Source organism: Zonotrichia albicollis, chromosome 11, assembly GCF_047830755.1.
Source record: "Zonotrichia albicollis isolate bZonAlb1 chromosome 11, bZonAlb1.hap1, whole genome shotgun sequence".
Lineage (NCBI taxonomy): Eukaryota > Metazoa > Chordata > Aves > Passeriformes > Passerellidae > Zonotrichia > Zonotrichia albicollis.
In genome coordinates, this window is record NC_133829.1 from 17,909,314 (window position 1) to 17,930,634 (window position 21,321).

The window sequence follows — 21,321 nt, forward strand, 5'->3', positions numbered from 1 at the left end:
TCGCGCGCGTCTGCTGCGCCGCCTCCTCATTGGCCGCCCGAGCGCGTGCTGTGACTCAGGGCCTCCCCCTGCTGGTTTGTGCGTCCGCTCCCGAAAGTAGCTCCGGCGCCCCGCCCTTGCCGAGCGGGCTCCGGCCCCGGCAGGGCGGGCGGCGGAGGGATATGAGGGGGGCGGTGCTTCGACCAGCCGGGATTACTTTGACGGAGCGTGTGGGGGCGGTGCTCAGAGCGGCGGCGGCGCTCAGAGTGAAAGGACGAGGTAGCGGCGTGACCCACCGGCGGTAGGTAACGGCGCCCTGCGGGACTGCGAGCGGTGGGGCCGGCCGCGCCGGTACCGCCGTTATGCCCAAGTTTCCGCTACCGGGAGAGGGTCCCCCCCCCGGGCGGCGGTTGAGGGGAGGGGGCGCGCGCCCTGCGGAACGGTTGAGGAGGGGGCGCGCGGGGGGTCGCGGCGCCGCGCACGTGGCTGCCGGCAGCCCCGGCCCTGCGTCCCCATCTCTGCCCCCTCGAGCATCCCCCGAGATCCCGCACCGGGAAACGCCCTTCCCGAGCATCCCCCCGTGACCCGGCACTGGGGAGCGCCCGCTCCGAGCATCCCTTCCTATCCCGCGCCGGGGAACGCCCGCTCCGAGCATCTCCCCACGGCCCGCACCGGGAAACGGCCGCTCCGCGCACGGGGAGGGGACGGCGGGGGTCCGGTCTGGGGTGCGAGGGCTCGAGTAAATGAAATGGGGGCCACGCAGGAGCGGGGAGCCCCGCGTGTGCCCGGCCCCGTGCCGTTAAACGGAGCGCACGGCGCCGCTGCGGCTGCCGGGCCGGGCGGTGCGGGAGGAGCCGCTGGGAGGCTGAGTCAGAGGCAGACGGAGTGAGCGCTGGGCCGCCTCCCCCCCCGTGCCCGCACTCACGTAAGAGCCGGCAGTTCCCCAAAGGGCATCAGCTTAAATCAGCGCCCGGCTCACTGCACCCACCACTGATGCTGCAGCCTCTTCCCGGCCCCCCCTCCACGGGAAGACAAGGCCCCTTCTGAATTATCTTCTCCCGTAATTGTGCCGGCTTAAACGCATCCAATTGATTTAGATCGTTTTCTTGAACTGTGAAAACCTTTCAAACGTGTTTAAACCCCCTTTGCAGAGCTACCAAGGCATGAATAGCGCTTTTGTCGGCGGACAATGGCAACCTCCCGACTGTCTCCTCAGAGTACTAAAAGTAGACGGCAATCTTTGAAAACCTGCTTTTGTTCTGATAAGGCAATTGGGTGTCAGAGAGGCCCAGGTTAACAAAAAAAATTCAGTGTTTTGTGAAGGTTTTTGTCACGTTAATTTTCCTGCTGCTCATCGTGACTTGCCTTGGCTCAAAGGTGCAATGACAAATTTTCGATTACTCAGACACGTCCCGAAACTTGTGCAATTGCAAGTGCTTAATTAAAAAAATAATAAAAAAGCACCCCGAAACAAAAAAAACCACTAAAGGGTGTAATTTTATGCCTGCTTATAGAGCAGAATTCTGGCCAATACAAGGCGTTCGATGGGTTAATGGTCTGTACTGGTGCCAGCAGGTTTCCAGCCCATCACCGGATTAAGCAGAAGGTTTTTGTGCTAGGCAGGAAGCGCTGCTGTGAGCCACGTGCTTGAACCGGGGACTTCTGCCTTTGAAACCCTTCTGAGAAACTTCACTTGCACTAGATAAAGAGCTTGGAGAGCCTGCAGCAGCCTGCGATTTTTTTTTTTTTAATATTACGTACTGTTTTATCTATCTAAAGCTGTTATTAAAACCTTTATTTATTTATTTATTTATTGCTTTTAGCCGGAGCGATCCACCGCCGGCCTTAATTCCCTTTCCACCCAACAAGTTGATAATTTAATTTGAGGGGAATAAGACGTTTGCCAGGCCGGCTGGAGCACGTGCTCGGTCCTTTATCTGCCGCCGGGCCCTCGTTCTCCCGGGGGAAGATGGAGCCGCAGCGGGCGGTGATGGATGGCACGTAGGGAATGGGGCTGCAGTACCGGGGCGCTGCCACGTGCAGCAATCGCCATCCTGGAGCGGGGATGCAGCAGCAGGGGTCTGCACTTCTGCCTAGTTAAATGTGAAAAGAAAACCCCTAAGCTTGCTTTTATCCTGTAAAGCAGGTTTTTGCAGCTTGCCTGAAGGCAGCCAGGTGCTTTTTTGCCAAGCTGAGGGGCTCCTTGTCCTCTGCAAGGTTAAGCCTGTAGGTGTGTCCTACAAATACCCTCGAGATCAGATAAGTCTTTCTCGTCACCAAACATCCGATGCTTGCCACCTCCTATTATTTTTTTTAGTTAAGCTTTCCAGGGAGGGCAGCTCAGCAAAGGCTCGGCTGAGCCAGCAGCACACGGGGAAGGTGCCAGAGCCAGCCTGATCTTCCTGTTCCCCTTTGCCAAAAAGCTGGAGAGGCATCTCCGTTGTGGGTCTCTGCTCCCGTGGATCCGCAGCTCAATGCTGGGGAGAGCATCGGTCAGCCAGGAGCAGGTGGTGGCTCCTGGGTTCCATCCAGCCTTGCAGAAAAGGGGTGGAATTTTGGGGTGGCCATTTTGTCCTTACGTAACGGCGAGACACCTCCGGCACCAGCTGCCTGGCAGGAATGTGCTGTCCTCCCTCCCTGGGAGAGGGGATGCCAGGCCAGGGTAAAAACCTGCTGCTCTGCAGAGCTGCGTTTCTCTGTTGTTGAGTGCCTTCAGCGTCTGGAATGAGCAAAGCTGATGTTTTTCTAGGCTTCTTTGGGGAATCTGAAGGCCTGCCTGGTTTCATAACCCTGTCCTGAGCACTAACTGCCTCTGGGCTGGGTCACTGGGCATGAGCAGCCTTGTTCTGCAGCATCCGTGATGTTGTGTAAGTGAGGCTGACTCGTAAATCCCGAATCGTGGCCCCCTGGGAGCCTCCTGGCTGGAGTCCGTGCAGGCAGTGACACAGCTCTGCCTGTGGCCTGGGGACAGCCCCTGCTGCAGTTTGTACTTCCCTTTGTCACCGGTAACAGCAAAGGCTTGGCCCTGGGTGGGGATTGCCTGGGTGGGGATTGGTGCTCCCTCTCCTTTCTCCATCCCCAAGGGGCATATCCGGAGAGACCGTGATTTTAGGCTTTCTCTCTCTGACCCGTGGGGTGAGCTGGCTGGAGTGACTCACCTGGCTACAGTAAAAACCGGTCCCGGCCTCAGATGGCTCAGTCTGGAATATTCAGGAGCTGAGGAGATTCCAGACATCACTGGGACACTCTGCCTGCAGCATGGGCATGCCAAGTAATAAATTTGGGGATTTAATCGTTACTCCTTGAGGAATGAATTCAGGTTTATTCAGTGCTGGAAACATTCAGGCATTGTAGGATATTGCTCACCCCCCCTTCCTCAGTCTGCCCAGACTGAGTGCTCTGTGTTTTCTGGTGTCCTTAAAGTCCTTGCTCCTGTGTTTGATGTTAAAAAAAGCGGAGTAGTGGGAAATGCCAGACATTCCTGTTATAAATATGAGACCAGTCATTCCAGTAAAATTCAGTCGATGATTTGTAAATGCACGGTGGTGGAAGGCAGGAGGGAGTATTAAAAAGGCTCTTGGTGGTCGTGGGCATGGTGCTGTGGACAGATGGGTGTTGGGGATATTTTCTGGCTCCTGCGTCTCTGCTCTCGCCCCTGGACAAGGTCACTGTGTCTGCTGTCAGTTTTTCTGAGCCCTCTGAACTGCTGGAAAATCCTGTGAAGGGGATACTGGCTGGGAAGTGAACTTTTCCTTTCTCTTTATAAAGATTTCAAGGGTGTGAAAATTATATTTGCAAATTATATGAGTGGGTGGGGGATTTCCATGAGGAAGGGAGAATTCACATGACTATTTTGTATAAGCTTCCAAATTGTGCTCAGGCTGCAGTTTCCGTGTTGGGATACCTTGTTCAGTATTCCTCTTGTTCCTAGAAGCCGTGCAAACCCGATTGCCTGTGCGTGGAGGTGATTTCCCAGCAAAAGCTTGTTTTTCTTGGCATCTAAGGAAAGTGACACTGGAGGGTGAAGCAGCAAGTGTTAGAGGGCTGAAACACAATGTTTTAGAACTGACCAGAGGGTTTTCCTATAATAATAAGACTTTGTTGGGCTTTTTATGTGGGCAGACCTTCTTGTAGTGACTCCAGTGAATCAGCAGCTTTTGGCAGGGCTGAGGGAAAAAAAGCTTTGCCAGGTCAAATTATGGTTTTTGCTGGCCTGGCTGCTGTGTGGCGCATGGCAGCACGGCGAGGGTGAGTCAGGGCTGCCTGCGAGAGGATCTGCACGTACGTGAGGAAGGGCTGCGGAGCAGGGGAGGAGCATCGGGAGCAGGCTGGCAGGGCTCGCTCTGCCCTTCCTGTGCTCAGTGCTGCCGGCTCTGCCACAGGTTTGGGGTTTGTTGGTGCCTCTGTGTCAAAGCTGGATATGCTGAGCTGGCCGGTGTGTGCCCCTCACACCGTTCTGTGGTTTATTGATGGGCAGAACAAAAGCCCAGCTCTGTTCCTGCTCTGTCCCAGCTTTTAGCTGGGCCCCAGCCCGTGTTTCTGTAAGCACATCTTGGAGATGAAGGCTGCTCATGCCTGCTCTGAGTCTCACCTGTGTGCCCAGGGCACAGCGTTTGAAGCTAAACCAATCTTGAGAGACAAAAAAAATGAGTGATCTGCCCATGCCAGTAGCCATCACCTTGCATCACTCTTTTACCAGAGGCTTTTGTAGTGCTGAGATTTTAGCCTGGGCAGGTCCAAGAGACAAAGCTTTGAGCTGCCATTATTACTTGAGAACAAAATTATTGCAATTAGAAATGCCTGGGGCACCAGCCCTGCTGTGAAATGAATGTCCTCCCATCCCAGTGGACTGTTAAGCTTCAGTTCAGCTTCCTCTTTGAAGGATAGCTTGGTTCCCAAAGAATAGGCTGGTCCTGCTGTTGTGGAAGCTCTCTAGTCCATAGGGGCAAACAGCCTGAGTTCAGAGAGGTTTTTTAATCCAAATGTTGAAAAATATGACCAGTTTTAAACCTGATGATAAATTTTGGTGCTGTAGGTGAAGGGGAGTGCAGGAGGTGGGGGAGACCTGCAGCATCTTCAGTCAAACAGGGACTTTAAATGTCTTAAATCTTCTGTCCTTTTTGTGTTCTCTGCCAAAGTGTTGTGTCCAATCAACTCAAGTCTGCTTGCTTGTCCAGGCTTAGAGGATGGGTTTAGGCTTATGTGGACTTTGCTGTGATTAGGAGCTCCTGGGCAGAAGGCTGCCCCTGTCTGGGCGTGCTGCAGTCACGCCAGTGCTGAGCTGCCCCGCTCCCGTGTGGGATGGGACGTGCAGTTGAGGCCTGTCGGAGGAATGAGTGGAGAGCTGGGAGGGAGGAGGCAGAACCTCTGCCTGTGCACTCAAGTGCTTGAATTTTGTTGCGTTGTGTAGCTCCAAGGGAAGACTGGCAATGAAGAGAAGCTATGAAGGGAACATCTGCATAGAAGGCAGGTGAGCTTTGGGCGGTCCATGTGGGGGATGACATGGAAATAGAAATGTGCCTTGCCTGTTAGGATTCTCAAATAGGAACATAAAGATAGTTTGACCCAGTAGCAGCTTTCTTGTTACCTCCATATTCATCACATTGTTGTCTTGGTGTCTCTGCTTGATGGGCAGTTTGGGGTGGGTGATTGCCAGACCTGGCACCGCTTTCTTCCCTTCCAGACACAGGAATCTAGCAACCATGTCGAAGCACCACAATGCAGGGCCCATCCAGACCCAGCAGCTGCATGCTGCCATGGCAGACACCTTCCTGGAGCACATGTGCCGCCTGGACATCGACTCTGAGCCGACCGTCGCCAGGAACACCGGCATCATCTGCACCATTGGTAAGCTATTCCTAGACAGGAGGGAATTGCAGCTAGGAGCCCACACCCTGGTGAAACTTAGGAGGGAAATTGTGAGAAGGATCTGACTTTCATCCCTTGCCAGGGCTGATCTTGTGTGGTGAAGGAAAATGACTTTCCCATGTTTGCCTAACCTGTGTTACTGCTGGGAGTGAATCCAGTATCCAGGGAAATGGGAATCGCTTGGGTTCTGCTGCACTCCGTGGGCAAGTTAAAACAATATTTGCTGCTGCAGCGCTGAGCAATGCTGTATCCATTTACCTTTTCTCTTCCACATGAAACGGCCTGCTCTGTGTGGGTTACCTCATTATTTTTCTAAAGTTAATGTTCAAACTGTTTCTTCCTCCTAGGCCCGGCCTCCCGCTCTGTGGACAAGCTGAAGGAAATGATTAAGGCTGGAATGAACGTTGCTCGCCTCAACTTCTCTCACGGCACCCATGAGGTGAGGTGTGGTCTGAGCTGCTGCAGCCCCTGTGTGTGTGCTGAGCCTGTGCTTAGGGAGGAGGGAAATTCAGCTTCATCCAGACCATCCCTGGTGTGGCAAGGTCAAATAGCTGCTTTTGGGAAGGCATGCCGGTTGTACATACCGAGCCTGCGTCACTGTTGATAACATTAGAGTGTATTTTGTGAGCCATTTTGAAAGCAATTCAATTCCACACCCTGCCCTGTAGCAGCGAGCCAGGTAACTGATATTTGACACCGTGTGCCAACTTCTTGCCATGGAATCCTTCAGTTCTTCCTCATATCCTGCTGTTCCCAGAGCTGCTGCTTCCTGGTGAGCAGCAGAAGCTGAGAAGACCTGTCCCTGTTTTCACCTCTGCAGGAGGTCACACTATCAGTTAATCTCACTTTTTGTTGCATTGCTGGGGATTTTGCAAGCAGGTGATCCGTAAATAACCCTGATCAAAAGGCATCTGTTATTGGTGATTTGATGTAATTACTGTGCTCAGTGGGAAGAATGGGCCCCTGGGTTTTCTGGCTCACCAGCTGCTCCAGATGCATTCCTGGCACTCTGGAAGGTCCCACCGTGGAGCTTGGGACATGGTGTGGTGAGCTCAGAAAAATAAGGTCAGAAGAAATCAACACTCCATGGCAGTCAAGGCCTTATTGCTATAAATAGCTGACACCCTCAGTGATACTGGAGGAGCTCAGGATCCCATTCTGCTGAGGCTTTTTGGGGTTTTTTTTGACCCTGGCTGCTTTCCAACTTTCAAAATGTCACCCAGTAGCAGCTGTAGGTGGCTTTACTTAGTGACCCATGAGCCTTGTGGTATGCAACAGCTTGGCCTCTCACCCTGGTAGCCTTTAATGAGCACAGGGCAGTGTCAGGATCAAAAGGGCTGATATTTAACTGGGGGCAACCATCAGACCTTGACTAACCACCCTGGGATAGTGTCAGTGCATGTCTTGCAGTTGGGAAATCAGCCTGGAGAAAGAGTAGTGTGGAGTAACTGCATCCCAGGAGGCAAATCCTGCAGCTGGGTGGCTCTTGGGCCAGGTGACACAGCAGGGACTTGGTGGCCAGGCTGAAACTGGGAATTCTGACACCGTTATTGTCCAGTTGCTGCGGTCTGTGAACTGGCTGAGGTCTTTATTCTTCCTGCTTTGTGTGAGGTCTAATCACACATTTCACACCAGCAAAGCTGACTGCAGGCTCTGGAGTGGCTGTCACCTGCAGAGTGTGACCATCAGCCATAGCCAGTCCTGAGCTTGTGTCCCAGCCTGGCTCCTCCAAAGTGCCCTCATTTCCAGCCAAGACCCAAAGAGCTTCCATCTGTCACAGGCGCTTCAGTTCTTGTGTCCAACCCAAAGCATTTACCAGGGCTTGAGCTTTACAAGAGGTGCTTTGGCACCCACTTGACTCCCTTTTACATGGCCTAAAAATGGCTTTTACCTCCAGTTCTGCCTGCATTCCTGTTCTGCATGTGTAACTCTTCAGAAAGTCAGGCTCCCTCCGAGCCAGTTAGTCCTTGGTATCAAACTAAAATGGAGATCTCAGGTGATTGTGTTCAGATAAGTGTTGTGGCACTGTCAGGGCGTGCTTTCTGTGCTGCATCCACCCCAGCTGCTGTCCCTGGAAGGGCCAAGGCCGACTCAATCCCACATTGCACACTGTCAATAAACTGACTCATTTTCCTGCTATAAAGAGTTATCAGCTGTTAGGTATTTCTGGGTAAGGGCACACATGTGAACTTCAGCATGGCTTTTTCCAGTCCAACCTTCCTGGTGCTGGCTTATCATCCCTGAGATATTGGAGTCAGTGTGGAGGGCTCGTGTTGGGGTGAGTGAGTGACACGAGGGAACCGAGTGTTCGGGGTGAGTCAGGTCAAACTCCATCAGTTCATGTGGCACAGAGAGGAAAGGGTATTTGTTATCTGCTAGAGTCTGTCAAGTGTTACACAACTCTTACTAGTTGTAAGTAGTTGAGGTTATCTCTTAATGTTATTTAAACAAGGAAAGTAAATTGATCTCTTGGCCATCTGTAGCATATTTGAGGGAGTTGGCATGGGTTTTGTCACAAAACTATCTTAAAACTGGCAGCATTTATCATTTATCAAAGCATTTATCTCCCAAACAAGGTTTGGAAGCCAGGTGTGTGGTGCTGGACTATTTTGGCTGTCTGTGTTTGCTTTGACTCTGGGAATAAACTGTAAATATTTACATGGATAACCTCCTTTTAGCAAGCCCTTTATCTGTGGGAATTCAGACCAAAGAGTGAAAAGCCTGTCCACCTGCAGGGCTGCTAGTGGGTCAGGCTGGAAGTGTGTGTGGGAGAGGCATCTTCCCTTGCTCTGATGGGAGGAGCAGCCCAGCCATGTGTGGCACTGTGACATTTTTCTGTCATCAGGTCTCTTTAAATGCACACACTTACCCAGCTGCTGGTGCTGTGAATATTCTGCTGTGTTCAATAGGCAGGTGTTCAGGTAAGCTTTTGGAAAAGTTCCTCCTAAAGGCCTTTTGGTTGGTGAGCCACCTTCAATTGGCAGGTGTGTGTCCTCATGAAAAATCACTTCAGCCAGACCTTGGGACTGTCTCCCTGAGTTGTCCTTCTGGAGTTAGAGCTGAGGGCACACCAGAAAACTTCCAGACTCCATGGCAGGAAAGCCCATGTATCCTTGCACTATTGCAGGAAGCTTTGTCTGGGTTCAATTTTGAAGGTAGAACTGAGACTTGGAGCAGAACAGTCAGCATGAGCAGCCTCTGGGTGCACTGAGATCTTTTCTGTAAGCAGCCAAGTAGAACCAGCTTTAACATTTCCATCTTTTTTCTTTTCTTGTCAGTATCATGAGGGCACAATCAAGAATGTGCGAGAAGCTGCAGAAAGCTTTGCCTCTGATCCCATCGCCTACAGACCTGTGGCCATTGCACTGGACACCAAGGGACCTGAAATCAGAACTGGACTCATTAAGGGAGTAAGTTGCTTTTTTTTATCACACTTTTTTCACCACACACTCAATACTGTGTTAAACCTGTGGCCATTTCCAAACAAACAAATATAGGAAATGAGGTAACAAACCACCTCCCAAAAGTTCTGACAGATTGCTGTGGGCTGTGAGGTGGTGATGTACTGGTTTTTACTGGTTTTGTTGTCACACAGAGTGGCACAGCAGAAGTGGAGCTGAAGAAGGGTGCCCAGCTCAAAGTGACCCTGGACGATGCCTTCATGGAGAACTGTGATGAGAACACGCTCTGGGTGGACTACAAGAATCTCATCAAAGTTGTAGAAATTGGCAGCAAAGTCTACGTGGATGATGGTCTGATTTCTTTGGTGGTTAAGGAGAAAGGTGGGTAACAGCCATTTTAGCTCTGCCTATTTGTGTGTTCCTCAGGACATATTTGTGGTTTCCCTCCAGTAACTGTTTCGTAGTTTGCAGTTGTAGAAAGGAGAACGTGGTTCTTGATAGTTTAGTGAGACTTTGCTAAATTTCTCTATCTCAAGTGTAGGAACTTTCCAAAATTTAACTTCAGCTGAGTTTCACTGGGCTGACATCTAAACCCCATCTTCAAAGGGGAATGTGTGGTAGGGCCATACCACTCTTCATGATCAGCCAGGCTAATTCATGCTCTTAATGAAGGCTTTAACTGGTTTTACAGCACAGGCCCTGGGTTTTGTAGTTAAGAGACAGAACTAGTTTTAACTGGCAATGTAGAGGCAAGGTTGCTTCCATAATACTCCCTTTATAGTGCTGCCTAAACTGCTGTAGCCTCAAGCCTCTCAATCTGTGAGCATGTAGGGAGTGGGAGGCAGGGCTCTGTGTGCAAAATTGCAGCCTGCCAGCTTTTCCTGGGGGAGGCAATCCCAACCTCCTGCAGTGAACAGCTGCTATCTTATCCAGGAACAGCCTGGAAGTTGTTTTAGACCAATCCATTGTGTTCCCAAGGATAAGCTGCAAGCTTGTGTGATACAGAAATGCTCTGAAGAGATGGGATGTGCTTTTTATCGCGTGTGCCGCTGTTGACACCGCAGTTCCCAGGCAGGGAGGTGTGTGGGAGTTGGTAGCAGCAGCTGTCCTGTAAACACTGACCATGGGAACCTGTGTTCCAGGGAAGGACTATGTCATGACAGAGGTTGAGAATGGTGGCATGCTCGGCAGCAAGAAGGGCGTGAACCTGCCCGGCGCTGCCGTCGACCTGCCCGCCGTCTCTGAAAAGGACATTCAGGACCTGAAATTCGGTGTGGAGCAGAACGTGGATATGGTGTTTGCTTCCTTCATCCGCAAGGCTGCTGATGTCCACGCTGTCAGGAAGGTGCTGGGGGAGAAGGGAAAGAACATCAAGATCATCAGCAAGATCGAGAACCACGAGGGTGTGCGCAGGTGAGCTTTGTGCAGGGGATGCTTTGGGTTTGTCACACTGAAATAAAGCGACTCACACTCCCTTTCTGTAGCTTCAGGCAGCTTTGTGTATCACTGAATATGTGCTGTGCTTTGCTTCTGGTTTTCTTCCTCCTTCCTGGCATTGCAAGAACTCAAACAGCCCATGAAAAGCGTGAGTGCTCCTTTCAGAGGAGGACAGGCGGATGGGAATGTGCTTTGCAGAGCAAATGGGATAACACAGCTCTTCTCTGGCTGTCAGGTTTGATGAGATCATGGAGGCCAGCGATGGCATTATGGTGGCCCGCGGTGACCTGGGAATCGAGATCCCAGCTGAAAAAGTCTTCCTTGCCCAGAAGATGATGATTGGGCGCTGCAACAGGGCTGGCAAACCCATCATCTGTGCCACTCAGGTACTGGAAACACCACCTTTGGCTCCTCACTGCCAGAGTCTGCCCAGGAGGGACTGTTGGGGCACCCATGGGTTGATGGCATTGGTTAAAGAGTGAGATGTAGAGAAGTTTTGCTCATAGCTGAAAAGTTCATATTTAGGCATTTCTGTGTTTGGGATCTTTTCCCAGTTAGATTATGGGACCGCTTGCCAAAGGTTATATGCCTCAGAACATCACATGGTCATGAGCCTTTGGGGCTGACCTTGCAAATTCCTGGGAAGAATGGCACATGCTTTTCCTTGGCATGTTGTGGCAACTCATCCCTGCCTGACAGGGAAGGTTTGCTGGGGTCCCAGGTATCTTAGGAAATGTACCCAAACCGCAGCTTCAGAAGGATCCTTCTCCTTTTCCTGGGAGTGAATAGGGATCACTTGTACAGTCCTCGAGCACTGGGAGGACTGGTTTCCTGACTGTCCTTGCTCTGCACACAGGCTGTGGAAGTGAAGACTTCTTTAGGCAGTAATCATTAAAGAAGGTTCTGGATTTACAATGGCTACAGAAATGCAGCTGCAACAGCCTCAGGCAATGTCCCATGCGTGAAGCACACAGTGTTTAAACAAGTGGTGAGGTCCAGCTGGGGGGAAGCTGAGCACCCGAGGAAGACAGGAGAGCTGGCCAGAACTGGGGTGTGGAAGGGATTAGGAAGTGCTCACCTCATGGAAAGCTGTCCCGTTTTCTTTCCGCTCTTTTAAGTGGGGATGCTTAGGAACCTGTTGGAGTTAACTGTTCTGATTTTACTACCCTGTGTGTATTGTCTAAAGCATTTGAAATCTTGTGTTGGGGAAAGGTGACTTCACTGGTGCAGACCCTGCTCTTTATGGTTTCTGGATGATATAATCCCCAAATTTGAGAATGTATGACTGGATTTGAGCTTTCCATAAATGCATCTAATGCCACACTGCTCTAAAGAGCTCTGAGTTCCTTGGACCAAGCTTTGTGCTGAGAAGTTGAAGTTGGAGGTTGGAGTGTTTTGTCTGGGATGTTGTGTGGCTTAAATCTCCCTGGAAAAGGACTAAATGTGGAATGGGTATAAAGTGGAGTGGGTTATTTTCCTTACTGATGGAGATCAAAGCTGGTTTAGGGACCAGACTCTCTTTCTGTTCCATACCCCTGGAGAACTGGATTCCTGAGGTTGCATCCCACTTTGTGCCCAAGCCATAAGGAGCACTGAAGTGCACCCTTTCCTGTGGCAGAGTGTTGATGATCCCTGTGGGTTTGTTCTCTTCCAGATGCTGGAGAGCATGATCAAGAAGCCTCGGCCGACCCGCGCTGAGGGCAGCGACGTGGCCAACGCCGTGCTGGACGGCGCCGACTGCATCATGCTGTCCGGGGAAACTGCCAAGGGAGACTATCCCCTGGAGGCTGTGCGCATGCAGCACGCTGTGAGTACTGCACACTGTCCCTGTGGGGACAGGGACACCCCAGCTGGCCCCTCAAAGCTCTAAATACCTGCCTAAAACAGCCATTTTTTGTCTCACACTCTTAAGTGATTTTTTTTTTTTTTTTTTTGAACAAACGTGGGCCCGCAAGCTTGGAATCACACTTTGTGTGCTCCAAACTTGCCAAGCAGAGCTGAGAGCTGCTCTGTAATGCTGAGATATAAAACTTTAATTTTTTTTTTGCCTTTACCTCAATAGAAATTTCATCCAATACCCTATTGCAGTGGCATATTAAGTGATTTAAACTGCTGCATGGTCAAGGAGCTGCTTTAAGCAGTTTATCTATAGATAATGAAAGGTTTTGGCTGAGTCCTGCATGGGAGGGGGTGGGGAGGCTCCTGAGGGTGATTTACAGCACTGCTGCATTCAGCACCTGCTGTGTGCTGGGGGTGGGGGGGTTTGTTGCATGAGTACTGACAGCACCATATTTTTACATGCCTGAACTGCCAGAAACCTCTGCTCTGCTTCAAGTTCGTGTTTCAGCTGATATAAGCCTCATGTCAAGTACCTGTGGGCATTGCTGCTCCCCAGTTAGCAGTGCTGTGAATCACAACACAATGTGAATCACATCACAAGTTCTAACTCTCACCAGTTTTATTTGCAATTCAGCTTCTATAGGTTATTCAACTCTGCCAGTGTTGGTTTGCAGTGTGTTACCTAAACATCTTTTATCAATATGGAGTGATGTTTTCTGCATGAGGCAAATGCAAAATACAACTTACAATCAGTGGGCAGTGGTGCTCCTTTACAGGCCAAATACTAACTACCTTCACTAACCAATACTAGTGCACCTTAAAGCTTCTCCCTCTTTTTCCAACCCCTAAATCACAAGGATCAACTGCCTACCAAGACTTGGGAACTTGCTGCAGCAAACCTTATACCTGAGTTTCCATCCTGGCATTAATTCTTTGGGCTGGGCAGGTTGTATTGTACCTGTAGCCTGATTTGAGGATCTGTTGCATGTGCTTCCCTCCTCCTACAGACCTGGGCATGGTGTTCATTCCACCAGGGCTCCTGGAGAAGCACTGAAGGCTTTAACACTGTGCAGAAATTGAAATACAGATTGACTTAAGTGTGAGATGTTGCAGGCAGCAAGGTGCCAACTCTTATGGTAGGAGCACTTGCCAGTACAGTGAGGATCTTTCCTCTGAGCTAATTCAGTTCCTGTTAGTCAAGCCCAGCAACAATGTTCCCAGTAACCATGGTCTGGGGATCTGCAGCATGGCTGGAGCAGGTGGATGTTACCATCTGAAGTGGGCAGTAGCAAACATCTAAATACTGGGCAGGCTGATTGCTGTAGGTGGGAGTGGGCATCCATCCCATTCCACTCCAGGATCCACACTTCAAAGCCCAGCCTGGCCATGCTGTGCTGCCTGATGGGACCAGGGTTTAAACAGCCTCTCCATTTTCCTTTCTCCCACTCCCTGGTTATCCCTATTTGTGCACCACCTGGAAACCCTCTATAGCTATTGCTGTGTGAGCAGATCCAGCTGTGGGGTGAAGTTGAGGATTGCTGTGCCCCTCTGCAGCTGCTGTCAAAGCAGACACCTGTATTCCCACCTTCCCTTACACATGGGGAGTGCAGACTTCCCTCGAAAATCAGATCTGCTCTCTGTGTTACATGGACCTGCTGCATTTGTCCAGGAGCTGAAAATAAACTGCCAGGCTTCAAGCTCCTGCATTTGGAGTAAGTGTTGTGATGCAAATACTCCCCTTTTATCTAAATCCAGCAGTAACAATATGCTTTAGGACAAGTTGGCACTGGCCTGCTTTTCCGGCCTGCTGTGCCTGTGTCCTGTTATTTTTAGAGCTAAGATACTTAACTACTTTGGCTTAAACTGATAACTGTGGAAGGGATAATTCCCAGCATCACATAAAATAATTCATTAACACTAGAGTGGCAAAATTCTGATTTTTCTAACTGCGAAGCTTTCACTGTGATGGCACATGAGTCTCTAATTCAACACAAACTTGTCATGCTTTGTGTAGCAGCTGTTCACTTTGTGGAGTAACTGGGTGAAATTGTCCTTGAGAAGATCATGAACCTTTGCATGCTTTTCTAGTCTCTGCAAGCCTTCTTTATCAGGTTGTCAGGCTTTCTGAGATGATTAGACATGATGATTCCCAGCATTCTGGGATGAACAGGTTGCTGAACCTGTTGCCAATGCTCAGCCAGAACACAAAGCCTTTAGTTGTGCCTCTGTCCCTCTCATCTGTCCATATCTGGCACTGTACAAACACCCAACATCTGTGACAGCCCTATAAGGAAGACTTGTTCCTGTTTATTTCCCTATTACTTAAAGGAAATCGGTATCCCATTTGGATGTGAAGCTTTATTGACTCTCAAGTTGAAATAAATCTTTGTTGGCTCTCAAACCAAATCTTTATTTGCTCTCCATGGAAGCCAAATTTTCATAGACTCTGAAGTTAAACTAAATCTTCATGGACCCTGAAGTTAATCTAAATGTAACAAGACTGAGAGAACAGTCTCCCACCTTCAGGGGTGACATTTAAAATGTGTTACTTGCATGTTGGCTCCATGAAAACTGTTCCAGCAGCACTCTGTGCTGTTGGGAGCCTAGGAAAGGAAGCCAGATATTCCCTCTTAGAAAATTGCAAGCAGGACCATGGGCAGGCAGGTAGGTGGCATAAGAGTCTCTTAGGGAAGTCATAAGCAGCCATGACAAAGCAAGGTCTGGCTCTGAGCTGGCTTCTTCTGCTCCTTGAAAAGCAATTTACGTTTGCCTGCTCTGCTGGAACTCCCAAATACAACAAAAATACCATGTTTGGAAAGCCTGCCCAGTGACTGGGGCCTGCCAGTCCCATGGTACGGTGAATTTTAGCCTGCTTACATTTGGCAAAGTGAAAACCCGAGAGACAAAAAGCTTCACTGCTTCACCTTTATACCTTCTTGCATGCACTACTATGACAATTAAGCAAGTTAATATGATCTCATGTTCCTGTGGTATATCTTTCCTTCTTTTCTTTCCTGTGTTCTCCTCCTTCCCTCCCACTCGGGCCTGCAGATCGCCCGCGAGGCTGAGGCCGCAATGTTCCATCGACAGCTGTTTGAAGAAATTTTACGGCTCAATGCTAACACCAGCGACCCTGCCGATGCCATGGCGGTGGGCGCCGTGGAGGCCTCTTTTAAGGGCTTAGCTGCAGCCGTGCTAGTCCTGACTGAGTCCGGCAGGTAGGGCTCAGAGAGGGGGCTCGGGCCAGCCCTTGCTGTGGCTAAACAAGCTGCACTCTAACACTGCAGTCTTTGGCCAGCTGCTCACTGCCCATGCCGACCTTGTGTAACCGCTGCCATGTGAGCTGACCCTGTGCCAGGGAGGGATCCCAGCAGGCAGGAGCAGAGCGAGAGTGCCTGGCAGTTGGCATGAGTGTCACCTGAGTGTGGGCTTGACAGGGCGAGGTGCCACCGTTGGAAAAACAACCCTTGGGAACCGAGTGGTTCCCCTGCAGGGCTGTGCTGTTGGGGTGAGCTTAGCCTGAGCTGGCTGGTTAATGCCAGTGCCACAGGCTGGCAGTGCAGATGTGGCGCTCCGTGCCAGAGCACCTCGCCCTGCCCCGTGCCCGAGCGCCTGCCGTGAATGTTGTCTCCGAACGCGTGTTGCTCTTGTAGATTGCCCGGGAGGCCGAAGCTGCCATCTTTCACAGGCAGTTGTTTGAGGAACTGCGTCGTCTGACCCCCCTCAACTGCGACCCCACCGAGGCCGCTGCAGTTGGCGCTGTGGAAGCGTCCTTCAAGTGCTGCAGCGGGGCCATTATTGTCCTCACCAAGTCTGGAAGGTAGGAGGGATCAGGTGCCCCCAGGTCGAGGCTGCTGTGTGACAGGGTGGGGGAAGGAGAATCCCGTGGCTTTGAGAGACCAGTGGAGTCAGGTTCTGGCAGTGCCTGCGGTGGTGGTTCCTCGGGAGATGGACACATCCCTACGCTGAGTCCTCGGCCTGCCTCTGCCAGCGTGGCACCAGCTCCGAGCCCAGCCTCCCTCACTGCTGCAAGGGGCAGCGGCGCCAGCTGGAAGAGCCAAGGGAAAATAAGTGTTACAGCTTCAATTCAAACTTCTTGGCAAGAAATCATCAATGTAACAGTGAGGCAGAAGTTCAGTGGATGCAGAATCTGTTTATTTTCTTGTAAATCAAGGCTTTGGCCTTTTCTAGTAGCATCCAAGTTATTGGTCTCTTTCTAGACTTTGCAGTCATCAGCCCTGCTTGCCTGAGCCTAAGGGGTGAAGAGGGACTGCACAGCCTGTGATTGGTAGGCAGGGAAGAGGAAAGTGTTGGAAATGTCCTCTTCCAGGATTCCTTGCCCCCGCCTGCAGGTAATCTCTGTACAGACAGGCATCTGGCAAGCACCAGATGAGCTCAGTGGCTGCAGGTGAAGAGTGCTGGAACAATGTAGTTTGGGATTTCTGTCCAGCAACGGTGACAGCTGCCAAGCAGAGACCCGTTCTTCCAGTTGTGGAATGGGAGCTGGAGCCTCATGGATCAGCTCTTCCATCTAGAGGACCTGGGCTGCCTGCTCCCAAAGCACGTCCGACCATAAGTCTCAGACTGCTTTCTGGAAGGAAATCAGGATTTCTCACACTGGATTCACACCAAAACAGTAGTGCAGCACACATACCTGAAGATGTGGACCATCAGTGAAACCTTCACCAAAATGTACAGCTTAAATGATATTGAGCAGAAAATTATTTTCTGCAGAGATGAGGAGGGAACTATAAGCACGGAGTTCTGGATGTCCTCATGCTTCTAATGTTTCTTGGTCAAATGTTCCAGCCTTACACTTGACCTTCTTAAAGAGATTTGAACTCTGATATTTGAATATTTTTAGCTGTGGATTAGGTTAACTCTTGTGAGTACCTGAATCTCCTGGATCTCACGGGAGGCGGCTCGGATAGTATGGACAGGATTGTCTGAGAGCTGGCACGTGTGGTTGGGTGCTTGGAGCGGTCTGCTGGCCCCTGCTTTCAGCAGCAAACTTTGCATCTGAGTGTTGCTGAGCTTGGCTTCTCTAAACGAGGCTGCAAAACAAGTGGAGACACCACCAGCATGTCTGTTGGAAAGACAGAGCTGCAGATGCCATAGCCTTGCAGTTTGAATCCATTTGCAGATTTTCTCCCTCAGCAGTGCTCAGAGAAAGAAAAGCTGTAGTCTAGTCCCTGCCCAGGCTGTGCTGCTGCTATTTTAAGGTGTTTTAAAGACTTTGTGCCCAACTTCCCAGTATAAATTCTGACCTCTGTTGCATTTGCTTCCCGTGGGGTGCAGGAGCAGAGCTCTGTGTGGAGGAACTGGCCGTTTGCTGGCTTCAGTGGGTGGCTGGGAGGCAGATGGCTTCCTCCTTGGCATGCTTTGGGCAGCGCTGCTGGCACCGGCTCTTTCCACCCTGAAAACCGGGAGCTCCTCAAAACAGGGAACTTTCAGGGACCCCTGTTGAGATGCCAAGGCCTGCTTGCAGAGGCCAGAATAAATGGCACCTCGCCACCCTAACATAGCAACAGAGACAAGTAAAGGCTTGTTCAGGGACCAAAACACCCTGATGGCACTTGCTAAACTTGGAGGTGAGGAGATTGTCACCACCAGTGGGGACAGCCAGTGGTGGTCTGCCCCATTGCCCCATTGCCTAGTCCAACAAAGCATCATGCTGGTTGGTGAGTGGCTTTTGTGCAGTCTGGTCACACCCCACAGAGGTTTTGGGGAGCTCTGGTGGCTGACAGACAGACCTTGGGCTGCTGTGCTCCTGCAGGCCGTTGCCAGGTGTCTCTCCGGAGGCAGTGGTGGCCGTGTGGAGCCCCAGCGTGGCTGTTGTCCCCGCAGGTCGGCACACCTGGTGTCCCGGTACCGCCCGCGCGCCCCCATCATCGCCATCACGCGCAATGAGCAGACGGCGCGCCAGGCCCACCTGTACCGCGGCATCTTCCCCGTGCTCTGCAAAGACCCCGCCCTGGACGCCTGGGCTGAGGATGTGGACCTGCGTGTGGCCCTGGGCATGAATGTTGGTGAGTGGCACCCTCCCCCTGCCCTGGGACACGGCTCTGGTGGTGGCCCTGAGCACCTGGGTGCTGCTCTGGGGTCACTGGTGATGGGAAGAGAGGAACTGGCTGCCTGTGTGGTAACTGGATCCGGATGGGAAACGGGCGGTGGTTGCATGAGCAGAACCACATCCGATTGGGAAATGGGGTGGTGGGTTTGGCACAGCTGCCTTTAAGGAGTTTTCAACAGAAGACTAGGTTGGGTTTATTGGTGAGTGATAGGCTTGTGACACTCAGCACTCTTGAGGGTTAAGGGAAACCTGGAGTGGGGCTGACTCTGTCCTACACCCCTCCAAATCATGTGCTGTGGAATTTCAAGCTGTGTGGCAGAGAACCTCATAGCAGAGGTGAAGGGTATCAGATGGGTGGGCAGCAGGAAGGTTGGGGGTTTGATACCCTCCTGGAGCCCCAGCTGCTGTGGCACAGGCAGCCTCAGTGACTCGGAGAGTGGGCGATGAAGGAGCCAGGGTGGGACTGGGCTCTGACGCCTCCCTCTTCTCTCCTAGGCAAAGCTCGAGGGTTCTTCAAGAGCGGCGACCTGGTGATCGTGCTGACGGGCTGGCGCCCTGGCTCTGGCTACACCAACACCATGCGTGCGGTGCCCGTACCCTGAGCGCCCAGCGGGCCTTCTCCCCCTGCCCCTCCCCTCCCAGCACCCCACTGCCCCGTCTCCCCTTGCAGTAGACCAGCCATCGCTTGCGCTGTTGTCCTTGTCCCTAGAGTGGATGTAGGTTGCTAAACACCACCCAGTGCAGCAGCAGCAGGGGCAAGAGACCTTAAATCACTAAAAAAAATTATACTTGAAGTGTTTAGTTTTTTAAAAATCTCTCCCTGTAGTTAAAGTCCTGCCTTGATGTCTGTTGGAGTCAGCGTAGGAGGTTCCTGCGTGCTGTTGGGACTCCTTTCCTGGTGACTGTGCTCAGAGTGTGAAATGTCCCTTTTCCTGGCCCTGGTGTGGGGTTTTGGGGAAGGGGAGAGGCAATGTTTAGTCAACGGTTCTGTTGGACCCCTCCTTGCTCGAGGCAAGCTGCTACTCCCCCCTCCTGTAATGGCTACATGCCTCTCCAGACCCAATCCAAGGCAGATCCAGCCTTTCCGAGCTGGCTGTTTGGGGAATGGGGGCAGGGGAAGGGTGTTGGCTCCATGCACAGAGCTTCCCGTGCTCCCCTTGCAGCGTTGTCTCCTGTGTTAGTCATGTTCCCCCACCACCCCAGAGCCCCCCCCTCACCCAGCACTCTGATGGGCCCTGGGGTGGAGAGCACAACTGTTCATCAATAAAGAAAAGCTGAAGCACCTGCTGGGCTGAGCTGCTCCTTTGGGGGTTCATGCAGGGTCTGCAGGGGAATGGGGAGATCTGGTGAAGGGCTGCAGGAGGTGGCGAAGTGCTGAGGGTTCCAAGTGGGGATCTGGTGAAGGAGTCTGTAGGGCTTGGGCTGTTCGGTCTGGGATCTGCAGGCATTAGGAGGGTCTGGTGTGGGGGTCGGCAGGGGCTGGGGGAATCTGCTGCAGTTGGAGGGGGTGCCAGTGGAGGAGTTTGCTAGGGTTGGGGCTGCTTGCAGGGGTGGAGGGGTTCTACAGGCGTTGGGCGTTCAAGGGAGGCCAGGGCAGGGCTGGAGGCTTGGGATGGGGAGTGGGCCCAAGGAGGAGTCAGTAGGGTTGGGGGCTTTACCGGCATTTTTGGGGGAAACTGGGAGCTGAAGTTTCCATGCCTGGGACAGAGCCAGCAGGGGACCTGGGGCCTGGCTGACACCGAGACCGCTTTCCCTCGGGAGCTTAGGGTGGCTCCGACGTGGCCTGAGCCCCGCCCGAAGCGGAGGAATCCCCGGAGCTCGCCCGCCGCGGCCCCTTTAAGAGGCTGTACCGCGGTCGCTTTAAGGGCCGGGACCCCGCCAGGCTCCAGCCCTCACGGCGGTGGGCGGGGCCTGCGGGGGCGGGACGCGGTGCTCAGTGTGGCGGAGGCGGGACTGGGCGGTGGAGCCAATGGGCGGAAGGAAGGGGGCGGGGCTCCGCTGTGTGCGGCCAATGGGCGGGGTGGAAGGCGTCGGGCGGCCAATGGGCGGGCGCCGTGGCGGCGCGAGGAGGCCGGGGCGCGCGGGGCATGACGGCGGCGCGCGGGGCCGCGCGCAGGTAGCGGGGGGGCTCGGGGGGCTCCGGGGCTGGGGGGGACCGGGCACTGAGGGGGGCTGGGGCCGGGAAGGGTCTCGGGGCCGGAGGGTGCCGGGACCGCGTCCCTCCCGCCGCCGCCGCCGCCGAGCCGGTGCTGGCCCTCGGCCTGTCCCGGCCGGCGGCGCCGCGCTGAGGGGAGCGCGGAAACACCGATACCCCCTCGCCCATTCCCTGAAGTGGCGGGCCGGGCCGGGCTGGGCCGGGGAAGAAGTCCCGCCGCTGCCCGCCGGCCACTCCGCCGGCTTCGCCTGAGGGGCTCTGAGCGCCGGCGGGGATGAGATCTGCGCCGGGGCTGCCCCGGGCGCGGCCCCGGTGGTGGCCAAGACCCACAGTCCCACCGTGCCCCGCACAGCCCCGCAGGCCGGGGGTCGCCTCCCTCCGGGCTCCCTCCGTGCCGCGGGGCGCTCGGAGCGGCTCCCGGTGAGATGAGAACCTCTGACCTGCGGGCATCCCGGGACCCGGGTCTCGGCTCTGTCCCCGCCGTGACCCCCCGTTCCCGGGGCGGGGAGCACCGGGGACATCGCGGGAGAGACGCGCGGGGCTCCCTCCGGCCTTGACGTCGCGCCTCA

General features: G+C 53.0%; 1 protein-coding gene across 3 annotated transcripts; it reads left to right on the forward strand.

The window, feature by feature from the left end:
* The first annotated feature begins 125 nt into the window (after window positions 1-125).
* Window positions 126-19,884, forward strand: PKM (pyruvate kinase M1/2). 3 transcript variants are annotated; one of them, XM_074549665.1, is made up of 12 exons: window positions 147-280; window positions 5,390-5,449; window positions 5,663-5,826; window positions 6,195-6,286; window positions 9,126-9,257; window positions 9,443-9,629; window positions 10,391-10,661; window positions 10,921-11,071; window positions 12,340-12,492; window positions 15,576-15,742; window positions 18,372-18,553; window positions 19,093-19,884. In XM_074549665.1, exons 1-12 carry the CDS (start codon window positions 162-164, stop codon window positions 19,197-19,199), a joined length of 1,785 nt encoding a protein of 594 aa, XP_074405766.1. In that variant the 5' UTR covers window positions 147-161; the 3' UTR covers window positions 19,200-19,884. The 3 variants fall into 3 exon arrangements, with proteins under 3 accessions (XP_074405768.1, XP_074405766.1, XP_074405767.1); XM_074549666.1 differs by lacking the exon at window positions 15,576-15,742 and adding an exon at window positions 16,178-16,344; XM_074549667.1 differs by lacking the exon at window positions 5,390-5,449 and having other exon boundaries at window positions 126-280.
* Window positions 19,885-21,321: the final 1,437 nt, after the last annotated feature.

Coding starts and splice junctions, on each gene's coding strand:
- PKM (XM_074549665.1), top strand. CDS start 162: ATGAGGGGGGCGGTGCTTCGACCAGCCGGGATTACTTTGACGGAGCGT. Junction 6,287..9,125: donor TCTCTCACGGCACCCATGAG/GTGAGGTGTGGT, acceptor TTTTCTTGTCAG/TATCATGAGGGCACAATCAA. Junction 9,258..9,442: donor GAACTGGACTCATTAAGGGA/GTAAGTTGCTTT, acceptor GTTGTCACACAG/AGTGGCACAGCAGAAGTGGA.